Raw genomic sequence first — 19,578 nt, 5'->3', positions numbered from 1 at the left:
CCAGGGCTGGGGCAGGGGTGGGCTCCCTTAAGTGCCCCTTTAAGTGCCTTGGTCCGCTAGCTTTGCAAGGGCTGTTCAGCAGGCCAGCAGGAGCAGTAGTCCCCCCATCCCCCAGCGGGCTTAGTTTAAAGCTAACATACTATAGTGTTACTGCCTGTCATAATCTGAACACTTTGTCCTGTGATAGGATGCAGAAATACATGACAGGCTCTGTGTACCAACCTGAGCTTCAAAAAACTGATATGCAGCTTGGCCTCCTTGGTAGACCAGACACCACTGTTTGAATGTCATTCCTGTGTGTTTTTCACCCATGAGGGAGACTTTGTTACAATATGACTAATGGATGAGAATGAGAAAATGTGACTTCCTGAAGGCACTGGCAGGGTCCTTCCCCATGCAAGGCAAAGAAGCACTTGACAAACAACAAAACCATTATCTTGATACCAAGAACGTAGCTCCCAAGGGAACAGATCATCCACAAGGCCTGCATGCATCTGAGGCACTTAAATGTTATGTGACTTCAGATGGATAGGCAAAAGCTGCAAGTGTTGAAGCTAATGAACAGTAGCCTAAGGAGTGTGACTAGCTTCTGGAGTTTGAGTGGGAAATCAAAGAAGCCACATTGAAAAAGCAGGAAAAGGCCCCTATGCAGGAAACCAGGAAGCATGAAGTGGTGGTCAATGCTTCTGGCACAGAAGGAAACGAACAAATAAGCATACTTAGACTCACAGCCACTCTCAGAGTTGAAAGACAAGAGTCTGACATGGAGACCTTCAACTGGTGATGCTAGGTGGCCCAGAGCTGGGGTCAGTTCCCCAGTTGTTGTTGAACTGATGAATCTAGGATTTGTGCAACACAGCCAGGGCAGGCAACAGAGAATCCAGTTCTGGCTGGATCATCAGGATACTCAATGCCCAGAAGTTAAAGAACCACTAGCAGATGGGATGAGCTAGCAGGGGGCCGCGAAGGAGCACTGCATCTTGGTGGAACAGCCAACTTTGGCACAGACATTCTTGGTAAGGCAAGGCTGATGCACTGGACCTGTGAAGATGAGGAGGCAGTCAAACAGCTGAGAAGGCCCAGAAAGCAAGCTCATCCCTGTGCTTCCTAGGCACTGAAAGGGTGAATTCTCTGCAACTGGATGTTGATGGGGGGACTTGAGTGCCAGGACACTGATGAGACTTGTAAGAACCCACCATGAGATATCAGATTCAGGAAAGATGAGGAGAAAAGGTGATGATCCCCGTTTTGAGAGGTACTTTTCCTTTGGAATCATCTTTAGATCTGCGATTTCCAAAAGATGACTTCTCTGGCACTTATGACAAAGATGGTTTCTCCCAAGCAGGAACTTGCCCTGGGGGTTCTGCCTTTCAGGCTAGGAGGCTGTCCACTTAAATTTACCCAGGAGGTAAATCTGAAGTTTAGCTTCATGCTCCTTCCAGGTAGGGGAAGTGAATAATCTGTAAATTGTGCATCTTCCTAAGAATATGGGACTTCTCTAAATTGTAGGGGCACTGTGCCCGTCTAGGGCAGGCACAGTACCATCAGAGGGAACAGCCTGAATCCAGACAACTTAAGGAAAAAGAAAAAGAAGCTCGCTGAGCTAAGGAGACCACTTGGCACAGTTCTGGGAAGCCTTAGGTCTCTCTCAAAAATAACGGAGACAAGAAAATATACTGAAAAAGGTTCCGAGTGCAGCTATAAGCCAAGAACTTGGAATATACTACAGAAACTTGGTCTTGTATGATATACTCCTGTACATTAGCATACCTAAAAACAACAACATATTAATGGGTTAAAATATGCACAGTACCTTTGGCATTTTTAGCATGATGAATGCACTCTACAGTCTGTTCCATTACTCCATCGTCTGCCGCTACAACCAGTATGACAATATCGGTAATATGTGCACCTCTTGCCCTCATTGCTGTAAAGGCAGCATGTCCTGGAGTATCAAGGAAAGTTATCTTTTCCCCAGAAGGCAGATGAACTGTCAAAACACAATTTAAAATACAGTACATTTTAAAGAAAAGTAGTGCGCAACATTCATCATTTTAAAGGATACATTTTTATTTTAAAAATGGCTTTTCTAGCCTACTGAAGCCACAGACTACTTTTTCATAGCATGCATATTATATATATATATATATAAATAAAACTTCCAAAAAACAACAAAGAAATCTGCTAATGAGCACAGGCCCTAAGTAATGACAGTGTGGTACATCCTAAAGGTAATATAAAAATGATCTCCCAAGTATTTTAAGCTCATATGCCTTTCCATAATGGTGCTGCCTTTTGGGACTGGGAGACACACCAAATGGTAGTTTAGATCAATGATACATTTATACATGTTGGGATTGTCAAAAGGAGCCTGCAGCAGATAGGCATCCACTCTACATGGCCACAGCTGAAGCTAGGGTTTTTTAAACTGAGATGAGCTGGTGCTCCAGCTGATATCAAAACCCACAGGTTCCTGGTTAGGAGAGTCTTGATTTTCTGTTCAGGGTCACACTAATCACTAAATTTGGGTCATGGAAAAATTTTTCTTCTAAGTCAGACTGGCATGGTCTGTGGAAGGTTTTGTCTTCTCTATAGCATAGAGCACAGTTCTCTCTCCAGAAACTTCTCAGCAAGCGTTAAACAAGGCCTTCACTGTCACTGCAGTGGCAAGGCACTGTCAGTGCCCTCATCTCCCGTATGTTTGCTTATGGTATATTTATAGGGGGTTTCTGGTATTTTGAATATTGTTTCTTGAGGCTGTATGTAGGGGTGCAAAGTACTAACTTGTAGATTCCTTTGATTAACAATTACCTATGTACAGACTGGACTTGATTGCCCAGGAAACCATCTCCAGCCCTATCTTCCTACTTAAATGGAAGCCAGGTGCCTTATTACTGCCCTAGGCCCTTTTGAAAAAGTCTCAGCCATGGTACCTTTCATCAAGAAACGTAAAACACTTGGCATTACATGAACACCCCTCCTTCCACCTCACATAAGAAACATGGAGACTTCTGAAATGAAGCACAAGTCTTTAGCTACCTTACAACAATTTCCTATCTTCATACATACAGTTTTACAGCTTTTAAGAAAACACAGGACAGCTATACTCTAGGATGACCTGTAGATGCAGTGAAAAAATTGGTATCCCTGATAAAAATTATGAGGACTGTACAAGTGGGTATTTGCAGTTCAAAAAGCGGGGTATATGTAGGAAGTGAAAGCTGTGCCCCACTCACTATCAAACTGGGATTAAAGTAGGGAGATGCTGTATCCCTGGAATTGTTTACTGTGACTATGGAGCAACTGGTACAATCATTATGAAATTTGCAGGGCAGAGTGATTTTAAATGGCCTATCCTAACTTTACCTATATGTTAATTACTTGGCTACCAGGGAGATAGAAAGAACAACTGGAGACTCAAAGGAAGTGGCAAGATAAATGGACTTTTACCTAGAAGCAAGGAGTACTAATAACAATCTTCAAAAGGAACAACAAATAAAAATAAAAGGTGTCAATACCAAGCATGAATGCTTGCTAACTATTGCTGTAGCAACTTTTTACACCTGGGGAAGACCAAGCCTCTACTATATGATGAAGGTATGCTGCATGCATGCACCCAACTCAGCCCCACACACCAAGTTCAGAGGTGAGGGTCCAGTCTGAGATCCACAAGCTGCACAGGCCATAAGGCTCTGCAGCCTGATCTTTGACACCCCTGGTATACAAGATTATAAAAGCCTACTGTTGTATTTGGATGAGTTCCTGGGTTATTTATTATGAAAAACAGAGATAGAAGAAGATGAGAGGAAACTAAATACTTTCAAAAATAAAATAAACATTTTTAAAGATATGAATTTTGAGACTAGAAATGGGAAAGTGTATGGAGAAAAGTCTAATTGCTATGAAAAAATCATGTATAAGAAATGCGGTGAAATTCCAACAACTTCAGTGTGGGCAGGACATATGGCTAGGATTATACAAAACAGACTAACTGAGGCCATTGCTACAGCATCTGGCCTCCAGTCTTGTCAAGAAGTCAGTGTGGACATAATACTGAGCAAACCTAAGAGCTCATTAAGAATTACTAGCTATGGGAAAGTCATGTCCTCAACAGAAACAGGCAAGAACAAATTTAAAACACTGCCAAGGACCTCTAAGATATATATCTATATCTACACATCTATAGATAAACTTCAATAATTTTTTATTCACTAGGAAAAGTCACTATCATCCATCTATTCATAAACAAAAATGCACAAAGGAAAATGGGCAAATCATCTCTTAGCACTTTGCCTCCAGGTCACAATTGGTGGGAGCAGAACAAACATATGCCAATTCTGATTTCAGTATCCTATACGCTAGACCAGGGCTTCCCAAACTTTTCCTCAGCGTGACCCCATTTCCTCAGCATGACCCCTCACTCCCAACCCACAGCCCCCCCACAACCCCAGGTGTCACTCACCCACAGCCCTCCAAATTCCTCCAGGTGCCCCAGGGCCCCCAGCCCCTGTCCCCATAGCAGCACCAGAGCCCTGGCTGCCATCCACAGGAGGCAGCAGCTGCTGTGGCCAGAGTGGAGTGCAGAGCCCAGCTTCTCTGGAGCAGAGCCTGGTGGGGAGAGAGGAAGATGTAGGCTGCCTGCTGTAGGCTTGAGACTCCCCGCCCTGCGCCATGGCTACCAATCTGAGGAGTCCCTTGCTTACCTGGCAGTAGCATAGGCACATCTCTGCACTGCCACAGCTGCCGTGCCTGACTTCGGTGGCCATAGTGCTACGGCACTCCCTCCCACAACGGGTCTCACCCGCTGAGCCACAGAGGCGAGTCCTGCCTGGAGATGCTCTGTCCTAGCTGCAGCCCCACATCCCGCTGTGAGTGTAGAAATCTCAGGGGGCATATTTATTGCAACTCCATCCGCCGATGCTCCAACCCCATTTGTGGTTACAACCCACAGGTTGGGAACCGCTGCTCTAGACCATACCACCTCTCTAAGACACCAAGAGAAAATAGCATAAGCTATTCAATAGCATTTGGCCCACAGAGCTGAAGGGTTTGCCAGTGCCCTTGCTGAGATTGGGCAGCAAAGAACTGCACCAGGCCTGGCAACTAGGAATTACGAACTGCATCTGCATTGCTGCTGCTTCTCTCCCTCCCCTCTCCCCAAGACTGCAGTGCAAATGCAGCATCCAGATGATGGAAAGATGTACCAGGAAAGGGAGAAGTGGAAGCAGTTTCTAGTTCCAGCCCCAGTGCAGCCCCCCTGGGTGGAAGTTGCACTCACATCACAGCCAGGAAGCAGAGGGCTGGGAGAAACAATAGCAGCACAGGAGCAGCTTCCATCCAGAAAAGAGCTCGCTCGGAGGGGTTGGAGAGCTGCGTCTCCACTGCTCCCACTAACTACTCGGCCCCTGCCCAACCCCAGCACAGCTTCTTGCTGGCTGGAAGCTGCACTTGCACTGCAGCTGGGGAATGAGTGGCTGAGAGAAGCAGTGGCAGTACAAGCACAGTTCCAGCTTGCTGGATCCAGCAAGGGCACAGGGAAAGCCCCCTGCTGTCAGTGTGCTGCAAAGCCATCTGGCTCAGGTTGGCCTGGAGCTGACTTGTCCCAGCATGCCGCCTGAAAAAGGCTGTTGGCCCATGGCATAAGCAATAGGGACTATGAGGGGAATTTTAGGCAGGCATGCTACACTTAACCAAACTGTAGTGGGGCCTAGAAACAGGGGTATCTTTATCCCCATTTCAACAAAAAGTGTCACAGGATCTTTAATGGCTCCCAAGTGATCCAGATCTACAGTGCAGACCATCTGCATAATGCTTTTAGATTGCACCCAAGCAGCATGGCTTATGATTTGCAGCAAGATCATACTGCTATAGAGCAGTGGTTCTCAACCCATGGCACAATTAGCACACTGCTGTGGCCCATGTGACTTTTTTTTTTTTTTTTAAATAAAATAAGTAAAGACATTTGACAACGTTGAAATGAGAGGCATTACAAAATATTAATTTGTATTGGATTATTTTCAGATAACAGACACAAAATACTTTTAAACGGATACACAAGTTAAGTTGCATGGGTATGGCCCACATAACACATTGAGAGCTGCAAATGTGGCCCACTATGGCAAATAGGCTGAGAACCACTACTATAGAGCATACCTTGCACGCATTGTTCTTCAAATAAACTGTAAGCAAAGCAGCAATACATTACAACTGATTATAATGTATTTATTATAGTAAACAATGCATAGCAAACTCAGATATATATGGTTAAATCATACCAAGAAAGGCACCAATATGTTGGGTGATGCCTCCTGCTTCCATTGCTGCCACTTGAGTTTTTCGCAGACCATCAAGTAAAGTTGTTTTCCCGTGATCAACATGGCCCAGAATAGTAACAACTGGAGGTCGTGGGGTTAACAAAGCTGGATCTGCAGGAGGCCTACAATTAACAGCAAAACATTTGCTTTGCAAATACCAGAAACATTATTTGTGTAATATTTAGGGTGATAATAATTGTTATGCAGAGTCAGCAGCCATGAATCATTGCTTAATGCTGAATAGGTCAGTCAAGCTTCTCCCCAATTCTTCGCATAGGAAAAAAAAAAGTAATCATAACTAAATTCAAGCATTTTGTTCCCTTTATAACAATGCTTGTTATTTCTGCATCATCTAATACAGCAACTAACTGGAGAAAGCAAAGACAGTTTGTTAAGAAGTTGCATAAAAAAAAAATCAACATCTAAAACACAAATAAAGTGCCAGAATTCCTACATTAAGTTTCCGGGCAAAGCATTTAACCTGTTTAAAATGTACTTTTTAATTATCAGCTATGTATCATTTCCTAAGTTACTATTTTAATATCATTAGGAAGATACTGGCATAAAATACATTATTTCAATTAACACAGTCAAAGAGAGCAATCAAAATTTTACCTTTTTACAGCATCTTTATTTTCTCTCATTTTCTCTTTACCTCTCTTTACTTCTGCCCACTTGTACTTCATCCCTGATTTTTCAATAGCTTCCTTTACCCACACTTCTTTTAAGACTGATTTTGATGTTAGTGACTTTAGGTCAATGTCTATGTTCAACAGGGCTTCATAAACATCGTCTGTTTAAAGAAATAAATTAGACAATTCAAACTTGATCCTCCAAAACACATGGGACAGAAGTAACCTTTAGTACATATATTCATCCAACATATATTTAGTACATATATTCATCCAACATATATTTCATCCAACAGTCCAGTTCAAGGAAAAGCAAATTAGGTAAAGAAAAAAAGTGGCAGCTTTCACAGTTTTCCTACACATACGGTATATAAATGAACTATTTATACATTTTATAGTTGATTTATGATTTCCCATTGTATTCTATTCAGAAAGTATTTTTGCTTATAAAGTTCCTGTAATAACTTAAGTAAGATTTTCGGAAATCAAAGTCTCATTAAATACTATGCCTATTTTATTCTTATGCTTACCATTTAAAAACAGTGTGCTTTATATCCTGCACATACCATACACATATAGCATTAAAACTTAAAGTTCTCTGAACCAGTGGAAATAGCCAAAACAATTGCTTATAGTCCATAGGGAATCAGCTGATCACAAGATACTGGTTCTGTTGCCTTAGTTCCAGCTATTACAGTCTACTAGAAATTGCTAAAATACTTCCCTTGCATGACTTTCCAAGGTGGCTCCATTACAGTAAATGTCAGAGGTATACAATGCAATTGTAAATGGGAGAGGAGTAGGTCCTTTTAAATTGTAAATGGAAAGCAGCCCAAATTAAGTGCCAAATTTTACCCTCCAGAGCTCATAAGAAGTCTAAATTTCATACCATAGCTTAGGTAACACTAATACAGTTGTGAGCAAATGGATTTATTTTTCAAAATTACTTCCTCCGTAGTCCTAATCTATCCCAATGCACTAGAAGTCACACCAAGTGCCCCATACAAATTAGATTTGTTTTGCAGTTATCTAAGAAATATCTTTAAAAGTCTAGAACAGATCTTTTTTTTTTTCTTTGCTTCAGCTCAAAGTTAAGACTCATCATCATAAACTGGAGGGCTGCAAAAGTGCTACTGAAAGGAATCTCAAGCAAATCTGTTCATGCCACTGTTCATACCTTCTCTGGTATCAGAAATGCAGAACACATTGCAACAATTAAGAATTGCTAATGAGTGACATGAGCACCATTAGAAATCTTAATGAGTCAGCAGATCCCTCAGACACAGAGACATGGCAGATTCTTTTTGTTCTTAGCACAAACTGAGAAAGGCTGCTGAGGTGGAATTTTACACAAGTACAGAATTAGATTTTAAACACTCCCCTTTCCCCCATCCCCTCCCCCGCAAGAATATGTAGGTGCTACAATTATTCTCTGGCTTTGATGATCTAAGATGTCCTAGAGGCTGCACTTGAAATAAACATTAATGTCACTCATCTACAGCTGAACCAGCAACCCACACAGCACAGACAAGGAAAGTTGCAACTTGCATGGGTGGAGGTTACACCTGTTTTAAGCACATGTAACCTCAAGTATTATAAAAAAAACAAACAAACTTAGCTTTCTTTGTATTCCACATTTTGCAATACTGCAGCTACATCAACAGCTGGAGTTGACGCAGAATCCCAACACTGATGAAGCCTAAATACTTCTATTTAACAGACACCTGGCATTTTAAAAGAGAGGAATTATAACAGCTTGTTTGCCTGTAAAAAGTCAAGATGTGCATTATTATAGCTCTGTAGTATTATAATTGCCCCAATTTCTGTTTTGTCTTTTACCATAAATTTTCGGGCTGGGAACCTCTCAACACCTGAACCTTTTTTCAAGTGAGGTCTTCTGTGAAGATGTGCTAACACTGTAGTTACAGCAGCCCTACAGCTCTGCACTGAAACACTTACACAATTTCCAGTCAATTTACATAACAGGTAGAACATTTTACTAAAGAGGCCTGGTGTTAAACTAGTTCTCTACCTGTTCATTAAAAAAGGTGCAGAATGAGAAAGAGAAAAGAAAACCCAGGTAACAGGATCAGAGCATTAAAAAAAAAAAAAAAAAAAAAAAGCTGGAAATATACACAGAAGAAAAAGAATTGTGCATCTACAAAGCATTTTCTTTTTATTTTATTAACACAAGGATATACAGAAAAACTTACCTGACAATAGGCACTGTGATTTATTGTGGATGCTGGTAAATAAGTGTTACTCTAGAGCAGTGGTTTTCAATCTGTGGTCCATAGACCCCTTGAGGGTCCACAGACTATGTCTAAGGTCTGCAAAAGATGATTATGTTAAAATCAAAAGTATGTGAATAGTCACACAATCAAAGGGGTCCACACCACCATTCAACATTTTTTAGGGGTCTACAAATGAAAAAGGGTTTAAAACCACTGCTGTAGAGAAACATTCCCCATAAGGCTGTGTGAAACTTTGGTTGCCAATTCGATTTGGAGGCAATTCAGTGGCCAAATCTCCAAATTCGAATTGAATCAGGAGACCCATTAAAAAGTCCAAATCAAATCTGAAGCCTCCAGATTGATTCAGAAAAGCAGAGATTCAGATCAGCCAGGGAATGGCAGGCACAGCTGGGCAGCTGCAGGTTCTCCCATGGCTCTTCTGGCTGGTAATGGTAAGCCCCCATAGCTGCCCTGCCCAATGCACTCACCAGATGTAGCAGCAGCAATGAGGGCCTCTGAGGGCTTGTGGCAGAGACCCGTCACCTGTGTAGCATGGGGCAGTGGGAATCACCACCCCTGCCTAGCACCTGCCCCATGGTGTGGGTACAGTGTGACTTGGCAGGGCACCTCACACCTTCTGGGAGCTGGGGCTGAGTGGTGCCAGGCTCCGGCTGAGTGCTGAAGCCACCCCAGCTCCCAGGGAGCATGCAGCAACCTGTTGAGCCGCGCTGCACCTGCCCAATGTGACAGGTGCCAAGCAGGGAGGTGATCCCCACTGCCCTCCAGGGCCCCATGCTGCAGTGAGGAGCCTCTGCCATGAGCCCTCAGGGATCCTGATCACCACTGCTACAGCTGGTGAGTGCAGAGCTTTTTTTTATTTTTTTACATGATGGGAGGCTAGCGCCAGGCAGGGGATGGGGCCGGGCAGGGTAGCCATGGGGGGCTTCTGCCACAGCTCCCTCCCGCATCCGGGGAGAAGCAGGCACAGCTGGAGGAGCTTTGGGAGAACCTGCAGCCACCCAGCTGTGCCCGCCTCTCCCCCGGCTGATCCGAATCTCTGATTCAGCTGAATCAAATGCAGACAGCAAGTCAAATCACTGTACTGAATCACTGTCCTCCGAATCAGCCAAATCCAAATTGAATACTTCCCTATTCGCACAGCTTTATTCCCCATATCATTCTTTAAAACTCCATTATTGCTTTAAAGTATGTGTGTGTGTGTGTATGTGTATGTATGTATTTCACAAAATTCTGAAATATTTTTCAAAAGAAGAAACAAACTCACCTATGTCTTTTTTCATAACTCTTGCAAGTTCTTCAACAGTCATGTTATGCCATATTTCTACTACTACTTTTTTAACTTTAGGTTGTACTGATGGTAATTTCCATTTTTCTTTTTTTCCCCACTACAAAGGAGTTAGATATGTACATTAAGATAAATTAAGAAATAAATTATTAAAAACAAGAATGAAAACTTAAAAATGAGTTTTAAACCAATTCCTTCATCTACTTTACATATTAAAATTATTCAAGAAACTATAAAAATTACTCAATGCTATTTTTGCTTCTCTTTCATCTAGAGCACTGAAAGTCAATCAAATATTTTTTTTACTTTCACTTCTAATCAATTTTTCTTTCCAACTGGTGTCACAACATCTGGTTTTATATTACTTCAATTACTTGACCATATTTGGGAGGGGGGAAAGAAATTGCAATTCATTTGCATTAGTCTTATAATTCTAGAAAAACTTCTCTAGCTAAAGCAATAGTTCCCAAACTGTGGGTCCCTACCCCAAATGAGGTTGCAACATCAGCGGTTAAGGTTGTAAGATTTCTGCACCCTCAGTGGGGCATAGGGCTGCAAAGGGACTGGACCAGCTCTAGACAGGAGCCACCTCCACAGTCCAGCAGGCAGGACCCAGTACAGGAGGGAGCACACCACCATGGCCTCCAAAGTGAAGTGTGGCAGTAACCGCATGGAGTTGTGCCCCCATTGCTACTGGGCAGACAGGGAGCACCTCAGCTTGGTGGCAATGGCGGTGCAGTGCTCCCTCCTACATCAGGTCCTGCCTGCTGGGCCATGGAGCCCCCAGGGGGCAGGGTAGCAGGGAAGGGAGCCCCAAGCCTGCAGCAGGCAGCCTGCATCCTCCCTCCCCATGGGCTCTGCTCTGGCCATGCTGCCCACAGGGAAGGGGACAGGGGAGGGGGTGCAGGAGCCAGGCTCCAAACTCCACTCAGGCTACAGCAGCTGCCCCTCCCAGCAGGCGGCAGCCAGGGCTTGGGTGCTGAGGTAGGGCAGGGGGCATCGGGCCCTGGTTTTAGTGCACCGGGGGGGGGCAGGCTACAGGTTGGGAGGGAGAAGCAACAGCAGGGCCAGGGGGCTGTGGGTCAGAAGTAAGCAGCACTGGCAGGGCCATGGGGCTGCAGGTTGGGAGTAAGGGGCCATTCTGAGGAAAAGTTTGGGAAGCACTGATCCAGAGTAATTTTACCCTGCATGCAATAAATTCACTACAAATAGAGCTTCTATCTATATAATGAAAATGCTCAGACTGATTTCTTGTACCATGTACTTTCAGATAGAAAATAAAGTAACTGTTGGAACAGTTAATTACCATGTTTGTAGCTAAAAGCCTATATTGTAATAATGCAACACTGCCAAATTTGTCTGTTTGCCAGAGCTGTGGGTACAGCTGAGCTGGCAATGTAGGGTGTGCAGACGAGCGCACAGGCTTCCATTGTGCCCTGTGAACTTTCCGGTAAGGCAGACTATGCAGCTGGCGGCAAGCACAGTGTAACTGGACCAGGTTTTCCAACTTCAGCACTCCTGCTCGGTTCATTTTTCTACTGTGAAGAGTAAGGACAGGTTGAAAAACAACTTTCAACTTTAAAAAGTATCTCCCAATTTAGCAATACTTCGAAATCAGCAATCTAAGGAAGAAAAAAGAAAACATTTTCTTGAAAAGATCAAACGAGCAAAATATATTTAGCAACTGCAGTATTTTCTTTCAGATATTTTCCATCATTTCTTCTTGCTCATTTCAAAAGTTTCTGTCCTTTCTGTCTCCGTTCACAAGTCAATGAGTTACTTGCAATCTATTTTCACATCTCTTTGATTTTACTTAGTAACAGAGCTTATTAACTTTTTCAGACTCCAGAGCCTCTTCAAAACTTTTTGGAAATCAGTGGCACCTGCATTTAAAAATTAAGTTATTTTTTACAGTGCTTACTTCTTGCATCCCATGATACCTTTAAAAAACAAATCTCACAAGGTGGCAGTGTGGACAGCAGTGGGCACCGCACCCATGAAAGCAAGGCAGCACTGGCAGCAGTTGTCTGGTAAGGCACTGGGGAGCTTGAGGGTGGATATTTAGACTCCTGAAGGAGACAACTATGCTTACAGGAAGTAGAAGGGGATGACAGTGGCTGCAGGAGGTGCAGGGGCTGGTGCCAGCTCAGGGCAGGACTCTGCTATGTCCCGCTCTTTCCAGCACACACGGACAGCCTGTCCACAGTCTGTACCTGAGCAAGTGAGCACAGCCCATGCAGTTAGAGCTGCTCTTCTGGGGACTTGAATGCTATCAACTAGAGCTACTATTCCCTAGTCTCTCCCACCAACTCTGAGAGCATGGGAAGAGCGCGTGAACGAGCCAGGCTAAAAAAACACAGCCCCCCCATGCGTCTTTCTGCAACAAGGCAAACTGCTCCAAGAACAGGTGCAGTTAGTACAGGGGCTGCTGGATGAGTGGATGGCAAGAGTTATATTTTTTAGCTCAACTTCTTCCCCTACTCCTCTAATGCTCCCAGAGCTGATGGAAGGGGCTGTAGAAAATGGTGTACCAGGGTGGCACTTGTCCACAGGCTGCCCAGCAGATGAAGGAACAAGCGCCTCCTTGCACAGGTGCATACCTTGCATAGGAGCCAGGCACCGCAACATCCTTCAAAAGATGTCATAGTACCCTGCCTGAGAATTGCCAATCTACAAATATAAAATTCATGCTGGTCTTACTATATTGGATGTGGCCCTTGCTATACAGTTAGACACCTCCAGCAGTTATATTGGTGTAGGTGTCTAACTATAAGCATGCTGCAATGGTACAAAATACTTTACATACTGAAGCAAACTGCATCTTGCATAAGCCCTGCTCTGAATGATCATCTCTAAAGGTTTACGCCAGTGTAATGACATCAGCACAGTCATATCAAACCAGATCTGCATAACACAGACAGATCTTAGCCTGGAGTGCAACACTCAACCTTTTTAATGCATCTGGGATGCTACTTCCACATCAACTGATCTCTCCAAGTTAACTCTGTCATCTTCCACCTGAAAACGTGGTCTACTCTATGCTCAAAAGCGCCACATCACCACACTCCCGCCAGGCTTCTTCAACTAAATTTCCTTGACTCAGGGTGTCAAACTCAGGTCTCCGAGGCAGATCTAGCCACGCCTGTGCCAGTGAGCAGGGCTGGTTCAGCAAGGCACCATGTGCAGTGTGCTCCCCATGCCGGCCCTGTGCTGCAGGCAGTGCATGCTGGCCCTGTGCACACATGGCCTGACCCCAGAGCCAGTGTGCAGGGTTGGTCTGGCAAAGTCACAAGGTGGAGCTCACATCTCAGACTGACTCCTGTGCCACATGCAGCGCCAGTGCTGCATGACGGATCAGTTCAAGATCCATAGGCTGGATCATGCAGCTCTGTGGGCTAGATCCAATTTGTGGACCCTCAGTTTGACATGCCTGGTTTAAACCATGCTACCAGTCTTGATGCCCAGTGTCTTCTCTCACAGACATTCCTGTGCCATCTTCCATGTAGCCATTTTTGTCTGAACTGCTGAATTCCACTATATCCACAGCCATCTCTAAAACTCATTTATTTTGCAATGCCTGTGACACCAAGCAGAAGGCAGTAACCAGACAACCAGTAAGAAATCAAGAAAATGGACTGGACTCAAGATATGAATGACTTACTGACCAATCACCCGACCTTACTGTTATCATCCTTGCCCTCCGACAAGGAATCTTGTCAACTCAAGATCAGATGCTTTTCTGGATTGGACTCCTCTCATTTGTGAGGCACACAAAGCCAATAAGGCACATACGACTTGCAACGCAAATCTTGAAATGCAGGCTTCAGTCCAACTCCCCACTGACTTCAGCAGCAGTAAAAACTGAAGACTTCAGAATTTGAAACAAAGGCCAAAACTTTTCATTTGCTGCAGATTTTCATGAAATGTAGGTCTTACATACGTGTGCATAAGTTACTGAACATCCAAAGTGATTATTTAAAAAAACAGCCAACAATGACAATGCCCAACTGGAACACTGGGATGTCCTTGCTTTTCCAAATCAGGTTTTTGCTGTTTTAATACATCAGGTATAGCTTTAAAGACATTTTACAAAAGGGAGCAAAGACTCCTACAAACACCCGGCAGCTGACACAAAAGGACAGCACCCTGGACTGCTTCCGGTGGTTTCAGAGGATGCATAAAGCACAGGTAAGTTTCACCTCAGCCCACACTGAACCAGTTAGGAGATTGCGAATAGCCAGTTAGTGGTCAGGCAGATCCCCAAGGAGATCTGCAAGGAGCTGACTAACTGAAAAGCATTGATGTTAGGGGAGAATGGATCATCCCTTCAGCAGGTAACAAGGGTGAAGCAGCTACAGGAGGTGCTGCCAACCTTGCAGCCCAGCGAACTGGACAAGTGGCAGGGGTTTGGCATGTGCAGCCTGGATCCATGGATGCCATACAGAGTGCCAGCCTGACCCCACACTGGATCTGGCCCACAGGGATCCCCAGAGACTGGACACTTGGCAGTGGGGGGCAATGAATGCTGCCACGGCTCCCCTGCCAACAAACATCTGGCCCAGCAGAGCTGGGAAACTGCACACTCCTGCCACGTGCTTAGACAAGGAGCCCCCCTCCATGGGCGCCTCCCCCTGGCCTGGGGCAGAAGTCCCGCCCCCCGCACGCTGCCAGGGGTCGTTGGCTGGGGGCGGAGGGGGAACGACACGCGCCGCTCGGAGCGTTCAAGGGAGCCGGCCGGCCCGGCCCGGCCCGGCCCGGCCCCGCCCCTCACCTCACCTCACCTCACCTCGTGCCAGGCCCCCAAGCCGCCCTCCCGTCCGGGCCGGAGAACACAGTAACTCATCTGAGGACAGGAAGTAGGGCAGGCGACCTTCCAACCCAGAAGCAATCGGGAAGCAACGCGTCGGACATCACATGGTGGGGGCGGGGCTTTCTCGCACTGGCCAATGAGCAGCCTCGCGCCCCGCCCCGCCCCCCTGACTGCCTCCCAGTTGCTCCAGCTAGCAATAAGTGGGGGGATGCTGGCGTTGCTGGAGATGTGGGCTCTGAGAGGGTTTTTACTGCTATCGAGCTGGTTGCTGCGGCGGCAAGGCCGGCCGGTATCTCATACCCGCCGCCCTTTGCCAGCCCAGCCCAGCACAGCACACCTCACCCCATACGCCGCACGGAAGGGCGGCAGCCCGGGTCCCGCCTCTGAAATGCCAATGTGTGCTGAAGACGTCTTGGTCCAGGGCCGTGCCCCCTGCTACAGGGGAAGGCAAAGGCCCCGCCAAGTCCTGCGAGTCTGACCGAGGGGTGGAGTGCCTTCTGCACCCCAAAAGAGGCCCTGCAGCCAGAAGCCCCAACTTTGCTCCTAGCAGGAGACCTGGTGCACCCGTCAACGTCCCCTAGTGTCGGCTATAGCCAACACTCAGTGTCTCTGAGGGAGGCTTAAACACACACGTGTGTATAGACAGATAGCTATATCTAGATATAAAGATATCTGCACATATACACATAGCAGAGGAAAGGGAGGGGTGGGGGAGCAACCAGCAGAGCCTACAAGCGTGGGAAATACCCATACTGAAATGTAAACATAGCTAGGCCTCGCCCTAGATCATACCATCCCTGATCAGTCGCTGTCCAACCTCTTCTTGAACACCTCCAGTGATGGAGGGTCCACAACTTCCCTAGGCTGCATCTATTCCACTGCCTTGCTCCTAACAGTAAAGAAGTTTTTTCCAGATATCCAATCTAAGTTTACTTTGCTGCAAGTTAACACATCAGGTCTATATCCTCCCCCCTGCAGCAAGAGAGAAAAGGTGTGTTTTCCCTCCTCTCTATGGCAGCCGTTGAAATCTTTCAGAACTGTTGTGTCCTCTCGTAAGCACCTTTTCCTCACACTGAATATGGACATAGCAATCATGTTGTGTTCATCTATAGTGAAAAAATTGTACGTCTAACATCAGCTGGCAATACCAGGGTGGCTCTTCCAGTAAATAGGGAAGTCACAGGTGAGTCCAGAGATGACTGCAGAGGCTTCTGGGACCCGTCTGTTCAACATCAGACATGGCAAATAGTTTCAGCTCTTTCCCTTTTTTCTTTGTTTTCAAGGAGGCAAAAGTACTAAATGGGATCACTCAACTGTCCCTCAGGGTGTGCAGTTCCCACTTGTGATGTACATGATCAGTGGGTTTTGAGTAGACCAGAATAATCTGTTTTTGAAGGACTTTTAACATTAGAATGTAAAATAGTTACTAGGGATCAGTGCAAATATGCTTTTTGATTAATCTTTCTTGCTGACAGCTGGAAATTATTCCATTTATTGCCATAATGCTCTTTTAATTAGCATTGAAACATGTTGTAGCCACATGTCTTGTAACCACAGATGCGTACTGTTGGAAATTAAGCCTTTATTGTAGGTTGCTTATTTTTGTAAAACATCTGGGAGAAGCCCACAGAGTATTTCCGATGCTATAGCTAAGGATGATGGGTTAGGTTCTAGAAACTTCTTCTGTTGAACTGTGTAATCAATTATGTTTTAACCCTTCTTTGAAATAACCAGCACTTATTATTTTTTGCTTCTATTGTAGTAAATGTCCACATTTTCACATGCTCAGTTTAACTGCATATTAGGTTACTTGTCTTGTTTTGAATTTATTTTTTGTCATTCATTACTGGTCAGATGGTTGGTGGGTAAAGCAAAACTGCATGTCTCTGTCCATATTAGCATGTGGATGGCCCTGTAAATGTACATGCAAATAAATAGTTAAATAGATAAATATTAACTTGTATGTATGTGGTTGTGGCAGCTGAGCATATACTTAGACTTTTTACAAATCTGGTTGCTATTAAAAGTCCATATGCATTCATATAACATCACAAACAATATATTTTAAAATTAATGCTTTCAAAATTCAGCTCCTTTCTTGAGGTGCATCAAATTCTAACTAGTGTTGCTCTCGCGCACATGCTGGAAAACCTAAAGGATAACAGTGAGCACTGGCCAGCCCATTCCTGTATGCTCTGGACAGTTACTGGGAGATTAGTTCCAAAGCTTTCCTGTAATCATCACGACAGAAAAAGTGCAGCTGAACTTGGGAAATCAGTACAGTGTACAGGCTTGTGGAGCATGTAAGGGTGTCTAAAGCATAGCTGTCTCTAATTTATTTCTGCAACTAGCCAGAACATGCAGGAGAGCCTGTGCATAGGATTGATCTGAGGCAGAAAACAGCTGCACATCACCATGTTTGCTGCAGCTGTGAGGACACTGCACCTTTTTTCCTGCATTAGCTAGAGTGCAGTCCATAATTACTATCTCTTTGTTATAAGAGAGGCACAGCTGTCTTTATGCTCTTGGAAACAGTTACTTGTACACAGTTAACTGGCATTTCTTTCAAATGTGGTGGAGTCCTGTCTTCTCAAGAAAAGCCTGCCTTTAAAAAATTAGTAACAGGCAATTGCATTACTTTAGTTTTACCACACTAGAATCAAGAAAAAAGAGCCAAAATCTCTCTCTTTGTAACACAAGATACATTTTAAGTTAAACATTGTTTTCTGGTAACCGGCAAAATGTTTCTCCAAGAGGTAGCTATGGAGAGTTCTCTGGTTCTTCAGTGCCTAATTAAGATGACTGAAGGTCAGATTTGTGGGGACCGGCCATGGAAATGCCTGGCTGACCTGTGAATACCACTATCTTGGACACATACATTGGACACCTTTCAAAAGGAACATTTCAAAAGAGCAGCAGCCAGATTTTTCTAGTTGTTATATGGTGCAAATTAACTGAGAACAATTCAAATGCAGTTAAATCTTCTTGGCTCCTTCATACATGAAGCAAGAGCTCCAGATGGGGTTGCTACAAGTCTCAAACTTGACCCAGCCCTTCCCCACATGCCTAATCCTGCTGTTTCTGAGTGGGTAATAAAAACTCAGCTTTTCCTCAACACCTCACCTACAGCAGCTGCCCACACCTCCTCATGTGGATCTTGTGGGCGATTCCATAGCCTCTCTAATGTGGCCTAACATTTCACTCAAACCAGAGCTCTTAATCCTCTGATCCAATTTGCAAATTACATCTGTGCATCGGCTTTGATTAACAAAGTTGTTTGCGCTATTGAGCACATCCTTAATACATAAACACTCTGCTTTTCTTTTGATGCCCCTCTCTCTCTAAATAAGAGAAGCTGGATCCTGATGCCTTCACTTTTCCTATAATGCACCTCCTTTAATCTATCTGTTGATAAGCACCAGTCAGTATAGTATCCTATTTTAAAGCCTCATTTTTACTAGAAGGGATGCCATGATGTAAATTATATCCAAAGTTCACACTCAGGTTTGCTGAATCCTCAGTATTCCACCTTTTTAAATATCTGTCTTTTTAATTATTGATACATCTTAATACAAATTAAAAGTCTAACTCATAAGATTTATACTCAGCCTAAACAATCATTTAACAAAAGCAAAAGTTGCTGATGTTGCTGCATTGATTTTGCTATCTTGTTTTGCCCCCTAGTTGCTCTTATCTGTGTAATTCAGGCCTGGTTCACCCTGGATTTCATAGGATTGTGAATTACTGGAGCCAGGGAATATCTCTGACTTCATGTTTGTACCAGGACCCAATACAAGGGAGCACCAATCCTTGCCAGAGCCTCAGTTTACCACACTCACACGACGAATTATCATAAAAATGGCCATTCTTGTGTTTGAATTGTTTGCATATATAATCTCATTAATTGGGATTTGCTTTTTGTTTAGGAAATAAATACCAAGAATCCCTTTCACAGGTTAGTTACATAACACAGTCCTGAAGCCTTCTGTCAGATGACAGATGACAGGGCTACAGTTTAATTAAGGCTCCACCGTCCCTGTGTGTGTGAATGCAGATATATTAATGATTTGATAGTGGGATCTCTGTTGCATCTCTCCCTAGTTAAATAAACAAACAAACCTTAACAAAGATAGACCTAGGCAGACTGTAAGAATGAATGCTAGCTGACATTTAAAATGCAATGTATTCAATACAAGTTGTATTTTCAAAACACTTATTTGAATCACCATTTTTCCTTGCAAAACATCCACTCCTGAATCGGCAGGCAAGCAGGATTTGCGTT

The 19,578-nt window shown here is 44.3% G+C and overlaps 1 protein-coding gene across 7 annotated transcripts in view; it reads right to left on the bottom strand.

Annotated features, from left to right (window-relative positions):
* MTIF2 (mitochondrial translational initiation factor 2) overlaps positions 1–15,369 on the bottom strand; it is a 34,174-nt gene extending 18,805 nt beyond the window's left edge. Inside the window, exons 1-6 of one of the 7 annotated variants that reach the window (XM_019549274.1) lie at positions 15,268–15,369; positions 11,793–12,024; positions 10,466–10,586; positions 6,930–7,107; positions 6,276–6,436; positions 1,814–1,990 (exon numbers count right to left, since the gene is read on the bottom strand). In XM_019549274.1, coding sequence (XP_019404819.1) covers positions 1,814–1,990; positions 6,276–6,436; positions 6,930–7,107; positions 10,466–10,586; positions 11,793–12,024; positions 15,268–15,329 — 931 coding nt within the window. In that variant the 5' untranslated portion in view covers positions 15,330–15,369. Of the gene's footprint in view, positions 1–1,813; positions 1,991–6,275; positions 6,437–6,929; positions 7,108–10,465; positions 10,587–11,792; positions 12,027–15,249 lie in introns of all 7 variants that reach the window. The other 6 variants (XM_019549275.1, XM_019549276.1, XM_019549277.1 and 3 more) reach the window with 6 other exon arrangements.
* Positions 15,370–19,578: the final 4,209 nt, after the last annotated feature.

Source organism: Crocodylus porosus, unplaced genomic scaffold (genome assembly GCF_001723895.1).
Source record: "Crocodylus porosus isolate Cpor-Errol unplaced genomic scaffold, CroPor_comp1, whole genome shotgun sequence".
Taxonomy (NCBI): Eukaryota; Metazoa; Chordata; order Crocodylia; family Crocodylidae; genus Crocodylus; species Crocodylus porosus.
The sequence above is the reverse complement of the archived record's forward strand: the minus strand, read 5'-3'. Positions and strand labels throughout refer to the sequence as shown.